This window comes from Mastigoproctus giganteus, chromosome 3 (assembly GCF_048544385.1).
Source record: "Mastigoproctus giganteus isolate SK-2022 chromosome 3, ASM4854438v1, whole genome shotgun sequence".
Classification (NCBI taxonomy): domain Eukaryota; kingdom Metazoa; phylum Arthropoda; class Arachnida; order Uropygi; family Thelyphonidae; genus Mastigoproctus; species Mastigoproctus giganteus.
The window spans coordinates 179,930,236-179,942,694 of record NC_143577.1 but is presented as its reverse complement, the minus strand read 5'-3'; the positions used below and the strand labels follow the sequence as shown (position 1 = coordinate 179,942,694).

At 38.2% G+C, this 12,459-nt stretch overlaps 1 protein-coding gene across 1 annotated transcript in view; it reads left to right on the top strand.

Moving 5' to 3' along the window:
• LOC150088444 (serine/threonine-protein kinase D3-like) overlaps positions 1 to 12,205 on the top strand; it is a 550,939-nt gene extending 538,734 nt beyond the window's left edge. Inside the window, exon 23 of the mRNA XM_090370161.1 lies at positions 11,897 to 12,205. Within this exon, the coding sequence (XP_090226287.1) occupies positions 11,897 to 12,205 (309 nt within the window). The remainder of the gene's footprint in view (positions 1 to 11,896) is intronic.
• The last annotated feature ends 254 nt before the right edge of the window (positions 12,206 to 12,459 follow it).

Genomic DNA, 12,459 nt, shown 5'->3' with positions numbered 1-12,459 from the left:
TTGGAGGCAAATTGCTGCTATGGGTGAAGGAATGGTTGAGTGGGAGAAGACAGAGAGTGGTAATTAATGGACACTTTCACTTCGTGGACTAATGTTACTAGTGGAGTTCCCCAGGTTTCAGTGTTAGGTCCATTGTTGTTTTCTGTATTCATTAATGATTTATCAGGCTTAATGTCCAAGTCTGCAGACGATACGAAGGTCAGCAGGGTTGTTAATGACACTAATGACAGTAAGCTGCTGCAGCAGGATCTAGAAAAGTTGAGCAGATGGGCTGAGAGGTGGCAACTAAAGTTTAACATCGACAAATGTTAAGTACTGCATATGGGAAGCGGTTACCCCAGAGTAACGTATCAAACTACAGATAAGAGTGGTAGAGAATGAGAAGGACCTGGGGGTAATTGTGCAGGCAGATATGAAGTTTTTTGAGCAGTGCAGATGGTCTGCAAGAGTAGCTCGTGGTGTCTTGCCAATGATGTACAGGAATTTTTCTAGCAGGAATAAGGAGGTGATTATCCCCTTGTGTATAAGGCAAAAGTCAGGCCACACTTTGAGTACTGTATATAGGTCTGGAGGCCTCGTTTTAAGATGGATGTAGAGCTGTTGGAATGAGTACAGAGAAGGGCAACAAGATTAGTGAATGGAACAAATGGTTGCTCTTATGAAGAAAGGCTTAAGTTTCAAAAATTACAGTGTCTGGAGTCTAGGCACCTGCTAGGTATTTTATTGAGGTGTATAAAGCCTTGAATGGTTTGAGTATGCTCAAGGCTGATGGGATTCTTCCTCTTGCTCAGAAAAATCACCTGAGAGGGGATAAATTCAAATTGAGGAAAGACAGTTGTAGGATAGATTTACAGAATTTTGCCTTTAGCAAGCAGGTGGGTTTTTTTTTTTTGTTTTTTTTTATGAAAACTCCAAACACGAGAGAGAGAGAGATATTAGAACCTATAGTACTTAGTACTATAGGTTCTAATACCTCTCCTTTTGGGTTGGAGGTTGAGAAGACGAAAGAAGATATTTGTTGACATTATGCTTGAACTTCTGTAGACTAATTTTCAGGAAATATGTATGAAGGAAGGTTGTTCCAGAAAACGACAGTTGAATGAATAAATGAGGAAACTTCCTAAACCTTAATTTTAGGAAGAATGTGGGGTTGCTAGAATGAGTACAGAGAAGGGCAACAAGATTGGTGAGAGAAACAAAGGAGGATTCTCTTACCAGGAGAGGTTTAAATTCTTTCAGTTGTGGCATCTGAAGACTTTGCACCTGCAAGGTGATCTGATTGAGGTGTACAAGGCCTTGAATGGTTTGAAAAGGCTCAATGTTGATGGGATACTTCCACTTGCTGAGATTAAGAACCTGAGGGCGCATACATTCAAATTCAGGAATGACAGTTGTAGAATAGATGTGCGGAAGTTTGCCTTTAGCCAGCGGGTAGTTGATGATTGCTGGAACAGACTTCCATCTGTTGTTGTGGAAGTTGATACGGTAAATAAATTTAAGGCTGAACTAGACAAACATTTGGAGTGACCCGATGTGTGGAATGGGATGGGTTGTTTTTTTTTTTTTTTTTTTTGTTTGGCTGATGCTCTATAAGCTTGCTTTCTTGCATCATATGCCTCAACTAATGCTAATGCTAATGTGATCACATTGTAAACTCAATGTGATCACATGTGCCAGCATTTCTCTTACTGTGATATCATTAACACAGGTATTAATGGTATCATAGTAAGAAGTTTCCAACAGCTATGATTCAATGAAAATTGATATTAACCATAAAACCCTGTTTCCTTACCAGGCATATTACCAGAGAGGTACCATAACATATACAGATATCTAACAAAATTGAAACTCTCCAATGTTATTTTTACCAAAGGTTTCACAGACAACCATGCTCTTTACATTACTTACTCTTATACACTTACTATAATTTCTTCAGCAGTGATTTTGTTACATTTTAACCATAGCTCTGGTCCTTTAGTGCTGCCCCCTCTTCATCACTTCAGATTTAATATTCATACTGTAGAATCCTCTAGAAAACAGTAGACTGTTGTTGAGAACAATGCCTCTTGTAGAATTTTGTTGTCTTTGATAGATTAACAAGCAGAAGAGAGCAAATCCATTGTCATTACTACCAGTTTTTTTTTTTTTTACAGTACCTACAGAATCAGAAAAAATCATATTTCTTGACAGTGGTTTTATAAGAATGCACTTGGTGCTGTTTTCTTTTTTATAATCACACTATTAACAGAAATAGCCAATAATCTTATAATGCCAATCAGTAACAGATATATCCTACTTCCATTCAAATATTTTGCTAATTCAAAAATATGGTTTCCTTTGTGTATACTTTCACATAGGATTGCCATTGTACCTTTTAATCAGAAAAGATTTCTATATTCATCAGCCATTTTCAATCCACTGCAGGTTGAAGGCCTCTCCAGCAACTTTCCAGTTCCTTCTGTTATGTTTGCCGCCATCCATGTTAGTACCCACAAACTCATGAATTTATTTCATCTATCCATCCTCATTGTTGTCTTCCAGCTCCTCTTGGATACCGTTCTGTTATTTTCTTAGTCCATATGTCATCATGTCTTCAAGCTATATGTCCTGCCCAAGACCAGTTCAGTTCTTTAGTTTTGATTAGAATGTCCTTTATTTGTGTTTGCTGCCTGATCCATGTATTTCTCTTCTTATCCAAGAGTCTGATTCCTAATATAATTTGTTCCATTCTTCGTTGTGTAGTTTTCAGCTTCTCTTCCATTCTTTTGGTGAGTGCCCAAGTTTCAGTTCCATAAGTCATGGTGGGGAGTATATATATTGATTAATTATTTTATGTTTCAGATAAATTGGGCTATTGCTCCTCAGTATCTGACTATATTTCCTGAATGCTATCCATCTAAAATTTATTCTTCTCTTGACTTCCAGCCATTTATCATTATTACAGCTAATGACTTGTCCCAGATAAGTATATAAATCCACCTTTTCAATTACTGCTCCAATGATTATATCCTTTTTTGTGGAATACTTGTTCATTACTTTTGTTTTAACCATATTCTTCTTTAGTCCAAAATCCTTACTAACTCTGCATAACTGATTAAGATTTTCCTCTAATTCTTTACAATCGTGGCTTATGATCACAATGTCATCTGCAAATCGTAAATGGTTTAGGTACTCGCCATTCACATTGACTCCTTTCTGCAACCAGTCCAATATTCTGAAAGCTTCTTCAAGGGCAGCAGTAAACAACTTCAGAGATATTGTTCTCCTTGTTGAACTCCTTTCTCGGTTTTAAATTTGGTACTGTCTTTGTCTAATCTAATAAAGGAGGTAGCGTTCTCATACCTTTTCTTCAAAATCATAATGTATGGGGTGCTATGCCTTGTCTTTCCAGTGCCCGAAATATTGCCTTGTGCTGTATGGAGTCAAATTCCTTTTCATTATCCACAAATGCCAGGCATAATGGCGTTTTATATTAATTTGCTTTCTCAATTAGCTGAGATAGTATGTGAAGGTGATCCATAATTGAGAATCCTATCCTAAAGCCAGCTTGCTCTTTTGGTTGATTCTCGTCAAGTATTTTTTCTAATCTGTTAGTAATGACCCTTGTGAACAACTTGTAGATGTGGGACAACAAGCTAATTGGTCTCTAATTTCCAATTTCTGGTTTATCTCCTTTCTTATGCAGCAAAATTATGATTGCATTATTCCACTCCTTAGGGGTCACTCCTTTCCTAATGTAGTTTTTGAACAGTCTTGCCAGTTTCTGCATCATGTCTCTTCCTTCCAGTTTTAACAACTCTACAGTAACTTCATCTTCATCGAAAGATTTCTGATTCTTCATTTTCTTCAATACATGTTCTTCTTCATCAGGAAGGATATTGGGTATGTTGTATGTGTTGCTAATTTGTGATCCATCTTCCCCACTGCTTGCATCATTTCCTCGCTCCTTATATAATTCTTTATAGTAGTCTTCTGTTATTTGAATTATGCCTTCTCTGCTATTTATAAGTACACCATCACTATTCTTCAGTTTCAGTACCATTTCTCTTTCTGTATTACTGCTCATGACTACTGACTTTTGTTTTCCCTTAATGCTTGTTCTACTTTTCTTGTTTTAAATCCTGTTATGTCTTCTCTGAGTCTCTTTCCAATGGCTTTGCATAACTCAGTATACTCAATTTTGTCCTTGTCAGTATTTATCTTGCTCTTCATTTGTTGTCTTCGGTTCTTCATGACAAGTGTTTCTTGAGAATTTTATCCTAAAGCCAGCTTGCTCTTTTGGTTGATTCTCATCAAGTATTCTTGTTTCTCAGGCTGAAAAGTCTACAGTTCTTAAGTTCCAGTACATACTGCTTTTTTCTCCTCTTCAGTTATCTCAAAAACCTTTGTATTATTTATTCGAGTCAGTTTTTTTCCTTTCTGTGATCTCTTCCAACATTTACATTTACCTTGTTCACTACTGTAACATAATTCACAATATATCTTCTGTTAGCGAGGATGATCCATTTAGGCTCTTCCATGTCCACTTTCTGTTCACCCTTTTCTAGAAAAAAAGTGTTCATTACTGATAAGATATCCTTCAAGATTCTGCCAATTCCATAAGTCTTTCACCTCTTTCATTTCTTTCAACAATTCCAAAATTTCCTATAGTTCCCATTCTGTACTGTTTTGTCTCTTTCCAACCTTAGCAATGAAGTCCCCCATAATAATGGTGTAGCGAGTTTTCTTTTCATTTCTATATTACAGGTCTGTTATAATAATTTCACATTATATAAAGATTAAATCTCATGTATGGTGTAGAGATAAGTGGATAACACAAAACTACTAGAGTATTAAAAGGCATGAAGTTATAATATGAGCAGCACTACTTTCAAATAAAACATTACTTTCAAGAAGAGTTTGCAAAATATTTTTTGAGAAATGTCATTTATTTACTGAAATTGCTAGGCAAATGAGTGGATTTTTTCCCAGTGAACAGAGAACTCCATGTTAAAAGATTTGTCTTTTTCTAAGCAAATGGTTGGGTTTTAGGCCACAATAGTTAAAAAGGTGAAGTTGAATTGGGAGGGGGGGGGGCCTGGGATCAGTATTGTCCAGCTATTCATTAAGCTTATCCTCTTCTACTTAAGCCTATTGCTTAAATTTCCCATCATTGATAACATTAAAGTTATGTGATGAATTTTCAAATTAAGAGTTCCACAAATATTTTTTCACTTGTATCAGTTATCAGTATTTAACTTCCACTTCATTTGTGAAAGTTATATACTGATACAAGTAGTAATCAGTAGTTGATCTCTCTCTGTTTCTTCAATTAGAGGCCAAAATTTATACAAATTATGTACATTGTTAAGATCAGCAAGTGTGTGCAGTTGTTAATCTTAATGGTGCAATATATATATATATGTGGCATGTTCTCCATTATACAGGGTGTCTCAAAAATATTGGTACAAACGTTTAGGGGAGGTAAGTAACATCTAAAGGAATGTGAATCGCATAGGAATCCATAACCGGAAACATCATGGGAAAGTAGTAGCAGAGGCACAAGAAGCAGAAATGACACAAGACAGTAATTAGTGGCAAACAATAATTTGACATAATATTAACAATGGAGTACGAGATGGATGCATTTCATGATGTTACAACAGATGCTCGAAGATTCCACCATGAGATGCGATGCATGCGTGACACCGACGCAGCATGGATTGGCGGATATGGTCGAACACACCTGGAGTTTCTTTGACAGTAGCAGCAGTGCAGACGAATCTCGTCACGAGATCCATTTCCGTTTCCACAGGCGATTCATACACGATAGATTTGACGAGGGCCCCCCACAGAAATAAATCAAGGCTCGATAAATTAGATGAGCATAGGGGCCAGGCAACGGGTCCACCGCGGCCAATCCATCGACGCCCAAAACACCTGTTCAGATGGTCACGAACACACCTTCCATAATGGGCAGGCGCCCCTTCATGTTGAAACCAAATGTTGCATCTCACATTTGCTGGAACATCGTCAAATAACCCTGGTAGAACTTGTTCAAGAAAGATCCGATATTTAGCGGAGTTCATGCAGGATGGTAACAGGTATGGGCCGACTAAGCGGTCATCTACCGACTTACGGTGACGTTTCTGGTTATGGATTCCTATGCGATTCACATTCCTTTAGATGTTACCTACCTCCCCTAAACTTTTGTACCAATATTTTTGAGACACCCTGTATATATAATCATTTTAAAAGAAACCTCTTCTAATATGTCGGACTGTTAGACTCCTTGCACTAATAGCCCAGTTGATTTGATGTTCCTGTATTAATAAATACAGGAAGCTTCAAGTTTAGCTCTTAAACTTGAGGCTGAGGTCCAAGATATAAACTTCCATGAAGAAAAATTTCAGAAAAATGGGAATGAAGGTCTAATGAGTGGAAATGGATGCAATGAATTTGCAGTTATTTAGTGAAAAACTGAAAAATAATTTGCAGTGTTAATGCTGTGCAGGCATAAATTGTTATTTTATTTTTTTTTTATTTATGCAAAGTGTAAAGCAAGGAAAAAAGAGCAGCTTAGTCACAGCATCCACTAGCATTAGCATTAGCAAAGGAAAATGATGCAAGAAAACAAGCTTATATAGCATCAGCCAAAAAAAAAAAAAAAAAAAAAAAAACCCTTATTTCACCCATCCACTCGCTCCAAATGTTTGTCAAGTTCTGCCTTGAATCTATTTAAGCTATCAACTTCTACAACGACAGATGGAAGTTTGTTCCAGCAATCAACCGCCCGCTGGTTAAAGGCAGACTTCTGCACATCTATCCTACAACCGTGTTTCCTCAATTTCAATTTATGCCTTCTCAGGTGATTATTCTGAGCAAGAGGAAGATTTCCATCAGCATTGAGCATGCTCAAACCATTCAAGGCTTTATACACCTCAATCAGATCACCTTGCAGGTGCCTAGTCTACAGACACTGTAATTTGCAAAACTTAAGCCTTTCTTCGTAAGAGCACCCCTTTGTTCCATTCACTAATCTTGTTGCCCTTCTCTGTACTCGTTCCAGCAGCTCTGCATCCTTCTTGAAATGAGGCCTCCAGACCTGTATACAGTACTCTAGGTGTGGCCTGACCATTGCCTTATACAATGGAATAATCACCTCCTTATCCCTGCTGAAAAAATTTCTGTATATCATTGACAATACTCCATGAGCTACTCTTGCAGCCCGTCTGCACTGCTCAGAGAACTTCATATCTGCCTGCACAACCACCCCCAAGTCCCTTTCATTCTCTACCACTGTCAGTGTAGTACCACAGAGTTGATATGTTGCTCTGGGGTTGCTGTTTCCCATGTGTAGTACTTTAAATTTGTCAATGTTAAACTTCATTTGCCACCTTTCAGCCCATCTGCTCAATCTTTCCAGATCCTGTTGCAGCAGCATAGTGTCAGTAGTGTCCTTGACAACCCTGCCAACCTTTGTATCGTCTGCAAACTTGGACATTAAGCTTGATATACCATCATCAATATCATTTATAAATACAGAAAACAATAATGGACCCAACACTGAGCCCTGAGGGACTCCACTAATAACATTAGTCCACGATGAGCAGTGTCCATTGATTACCACTCTCTGTCTTCTCCCCCTCAACCACCCCTTTATCAATAGCAGCAATTTGCCTCCAATGTCACACTGCTCCAATTTGTGTAGCAGTCTTCCATGTGCAACAGTATCAAAAGCCTTTCTAAGATCCAAGTATATAATATCAAAGTTATTCCCTGCATCCAGTTCTTTTGTGACTGCATCATAGTATCCAGTCAGGTTGGTCAGGCAAGACTTCCCCTTAACAAAACCATGCTGTATCTGAGCTATAACTGAAGTCTTGTCTAAATGATCCTGCAGTGCTTCTTTAACCAGTGCCTTCATTAATTTTCCTGGAACAGAAGTTAAGCTCACAGGTCTATAATTACTTGTGTCAGCCTTTGATCCTCCTTTGTGAATTGGGGTCACATTTGCACATTTCCAGTCTATGGGTACCTCCCCTGAGTCCAAGGAAGCTCTCATAATTATGGCTAAGGGTTTGCTTACTTCCTTTGCTGTCTCCTTTAATATAACTGGATAGATCCCATCCACCCCGGGTGCCTTTCTTGTGTTTATCTTCAACAGTTTCTCCTCCACTTTACTCAGTTATTTCAAGAATCTGTAGCTTACTGCTAGAGTTGAATATAGAGTTGAATTCCCCTTGCTGAATAACTCCTCATGTGTGAATGTCGATGCAAAATATTCATTTAGTTTGTTAGCTACCTGAGCAGGATCATCAACAGTTGACCCATCAATATCAAGTGGACCAATCTGATTCATCCCCTTCCTTCTAAAGTTTACATAAGTAAAGAACTCTTTGCTGTTTTTCTTTGCATCCCTTGCCAAGGATTTCTCGTAATCTGCCTTCGCCTGCCTAACTTCCTTTGTAACTTGGTTGCATATCAACTTGTATCTATCATAGGCTTCTGTGTCATGTGTTAATTTGTAAGTATCCCATGCATTTTTCTTCTCTGCCATATGCCTCATTAGTTCATCTGACATCCATTTTGACCTAAACCTTGAACAATATTTCTTAGTTGGTATGTAAAGCCTAGTAGCTTCCAAGATAAGTTCTTTGAATGCTTCCCATTTTGAATTTGCTGTTGGTAACATCATCAGTTGGTCCCACTGTATAGAATTTAAATACTGTCTCAGTCCATCATAGTCGCCTTTATGGAAGCAATAACCCTTCCCTTTACCCCTAATGGTAGTTACCTCTTTGAGTAAATCCCACTTCAGCACACTGTGATCACTGCCACCTAGTGGTTCATTTATCTGCAGATTCTTAATGCATGAAGAATCACTGCTGATAATGAAATCAAGAGTATTACTCCCTCTAGTTGCCTCCCGAACATGCTGATGTAGAAAACAATCATCCAATAAATCCACAAAAGCCCTGCTAGTGTGTGAGTAACCAGCCCTGCTAGTGTGTGAGTAACAAACCTAGTGGTTCCTTTATCTGCAGATTCTTGATGCATGAAAAATCATTACTGATAATCAGATCAACAGTATTACTTCCTCTATTTGCCTCTCGAACATGCTGCTGTAGAAAACAATCATCTAATAAATCCACAAAAGCCTTGCTAGTGTCGAGTGACCAACCCACAAATTCCAATCAATATGCGGGAAATTAAAATTCCCCCATTATAAGACACTCTAATTTACTGGCCTACTCTATTTCTCTGCACAGTTGCTCATTATACTCATCAGATTCATTAGGCCTATAACACACACACCTACTCTCATTTTTCCTTTCCCAGTGCTTATGTCACACCAAACAGACTGAACATTGCATTGTCCACCAAAGTCAATTGGATGCACTTCCTTAGATTTTGTGTGTTTCTTACCGAACAATATAACCCATCCCCCCTTCATGTCCTGTCCTGTCTATTCTTTCTGTACACATTGTGCTCCCCAAATTCCAGTTCTGCACAGCTTATGTCTGTGTGACACCATGTCTCTGATATCCCAACAATATCTGCCTTTGATGTCTTGACTAGCACTTCAAGCTCATCGAATTTATTAACTATACTCCTAGCGTTGGTGTACATACAAATATACATGCGCCTGTTTCTACTCTTAGTTACCCTAACACAGCCCATGTATTTACTTGTTCCAATATGACTCCCAGCAGTCCTGGAAATTCCCATTGCCTTGCTTTCCAGGCTGCTGCTCAATTGCATTTCAATAGAAGTAGTGCAAGAATCACTTTTACCTCTGCCAGTGGCTACTGTTAATCTATTAGTCCTTGTACCCCCCCCCCAAGCTAGCAGTTTTTCTGATCCACCTAACGCTGACCGTGCTAGCCGGGTGGGTAAAGTGCCTGCCTGGCAACCCAAAGGTCATGAGTTTGAATCCTGCCTCGGGCTTGGATCAAAGTACTGCAAAAACCTTGGGAGGTGCATTATGGCCACAGAAGCTGATGCGCCAACAACTACAAAAAAAAAAAAAAAAAAAAAAAAAAAAGACCCACCTAATTCTGCCTCTATAGCATCATCAAATATTCTTGCACCCTTGCTATTTAAGTGTATCCCATTCCTGTAGAAGCCTTCTCTCCTGTTAACAAGCACAGACCAGGCTGAGAAAAATTCTACCCCTTGAGCCTTGCACAATCTCTCCAGGGCCGAATTGATCAACAAGGCTCTCATCATATACTCCCTCCTATCATGTCTGGGCAGAATTGCAGACACTTTCAAATTCAACCCTAACTCACGGCATTTTTTCAGCACTGTCTTGTACTGGTTAAAGCTTTTGCAAGTCAACACACACCAGCAGAAAAATTGGCACGATGCATTTGTTAATGAATTTTTTTTTTTTTCTAAATGTGAGATATCTTCTGTGGCAGTTTATCATTTCCTATGCCTACTTATTTTTCTCAAGTTGTTGTGAGCTACAAGAAACATATAAGGGCAGAGGTACACATTTTGAGGGAGGTACACATTTGAGGGATCTTTCCACAAGGAATGCATGGTCCCTTGCTGTTGCGCTCATAGACCAGCCATAATGAAAGAATAAAAATGAAGTTGTCACTCTCTCCATTGATTGTGCCAACCCTTAACAGAAATCTATATATATTTTATAGTCTACAGTGTAGAAATGTACAAACAACAAAGTTGTGTGTGCATTTCTCTATTTCATACTGCAATTGCTTCTAATAAGCAATAAAAATCAGTTATTTGATCCATGCCCATTTATTGGAACTCTAATGCACAAAAAAAAATTTGATTCCTTTAAGAGCACCATGCCTCTTACTCCTCTCAATTAAGAGCAGTCTATACTAATGAGTTCCAGACACATTGGCACAAGCCAGAAAAGTCAGGTAATCTTCCAACTCTTTGATTCTTAATGGTGCTATCTTGTCAGCTGTCTCATATTTTTTTCTGAGAAACATATTTCCAAAAATGTGGTGATACATCACTCAGTTTTAGGTTAATTCCTCATTTTTAGGTTAATTAATACAGGTATTCAGGTGTTAAGTTTGCATCAATTACACTGGCCAACAAAAAAATATATGTACAGTAAACCCTCGCTAATCCAGTTACAATTAATCCGGATGTCGGATAATTCGGATTGAAATATAAAAAATTCTGTTCACAGTTGAGTACTTTGAAAGACACACGAGATTTAGGAAGGCAGATGAGTCACTCTGACTGCACATTGACGGAGTGCACAAAACAGCAAGGAGAAGTTTTCAGCACTTCCTTGTGCCACTGCAGATGGAACTCATGGGCTAAAGTCTGTTGTGGTTGGCAAGGCTAAGAATCCAATAGGCAATATGCGCATACAGCCTTTTAATGCCCGTGACATTAAAATACTGTATGCACCTATTGTCTACTACAACCCCCAAATGCTAGATTCACACAGGAAATTACAAAGAATTGGTTCCTTGATTACTTTGTACCTGAAGTCCTGTTGAAATTTTCAGATTACCAGATAAAAGCACTTCTAATCCTTGACAATGCCCATCACACCAGATATTGAATTGGCTTTGCTGCCAAACACAACTGCCCATAGACCAAGGCATCATTATGGCCTGCAAGAGGCTCTACAAGGGCAAGTTCCTTGATGAGGTGATTGTAGTGTTGGAAGACAGAATGGATGAAGATAACGACACAAGAGGAAGAACAACTCCGGAAAATATCAAATTATACAATATCAAGTCTGCTATCTTCAACTGGGCCAATGCATGGAGGGAAACTATAAAGGAAACTTTAGTGAATGGCTGGTTAAAAAAAAACTTTCAAAATACAGATGGTGATATTGACTTTAAGTGATTAGAGCCAAAGGACAGATGGTGATATTGACTTTAAGTGATTAGAGCCAAAGGACTTTCAGTCTGTGTCAGGGGCATCTGGAGAGACCAAAGTAATACAAGAAAATATCCAAGATTGGCCTTCACTGGAAGAAGGAGATCCAGGATTTCAGCTTCTGACAGATGAAGAAATTGCTGTATATGTTATTAAAGATTCTGCTATAGAAGAAGAATCAGATAATGAACTACAAGAATCTACAATTAAGAAAAAACTTCTTAGCTCCGCAAGATATGGCATTGATGCAATAATCAATGATGTGGACTCTTCAACAAATCAAAAATTGCAGGGGGCATTAAGAACAACTAAAAACTGTGAGGGAGATCCTAATTAAAGAACAGCAGCAGAGGTCTGTTCAGACCAAATGTGCCAGTTTCTTCAAACCTGCATAATTACTTTCAAAAACAAGTACAACTGAGTCTTCTATTGATGGATAAATGTATTGTCTTTTTAGCTTTTAAATAAAGGCTCTACAATGATATTTTTTATTTATTTTCATCAGCACTACATATATCATTAAATTTTTCTAAGTTTTTTCGTCTTTTACTTCACTAATCCGGATTAGCGAGGGTTTACTGTATATATAAT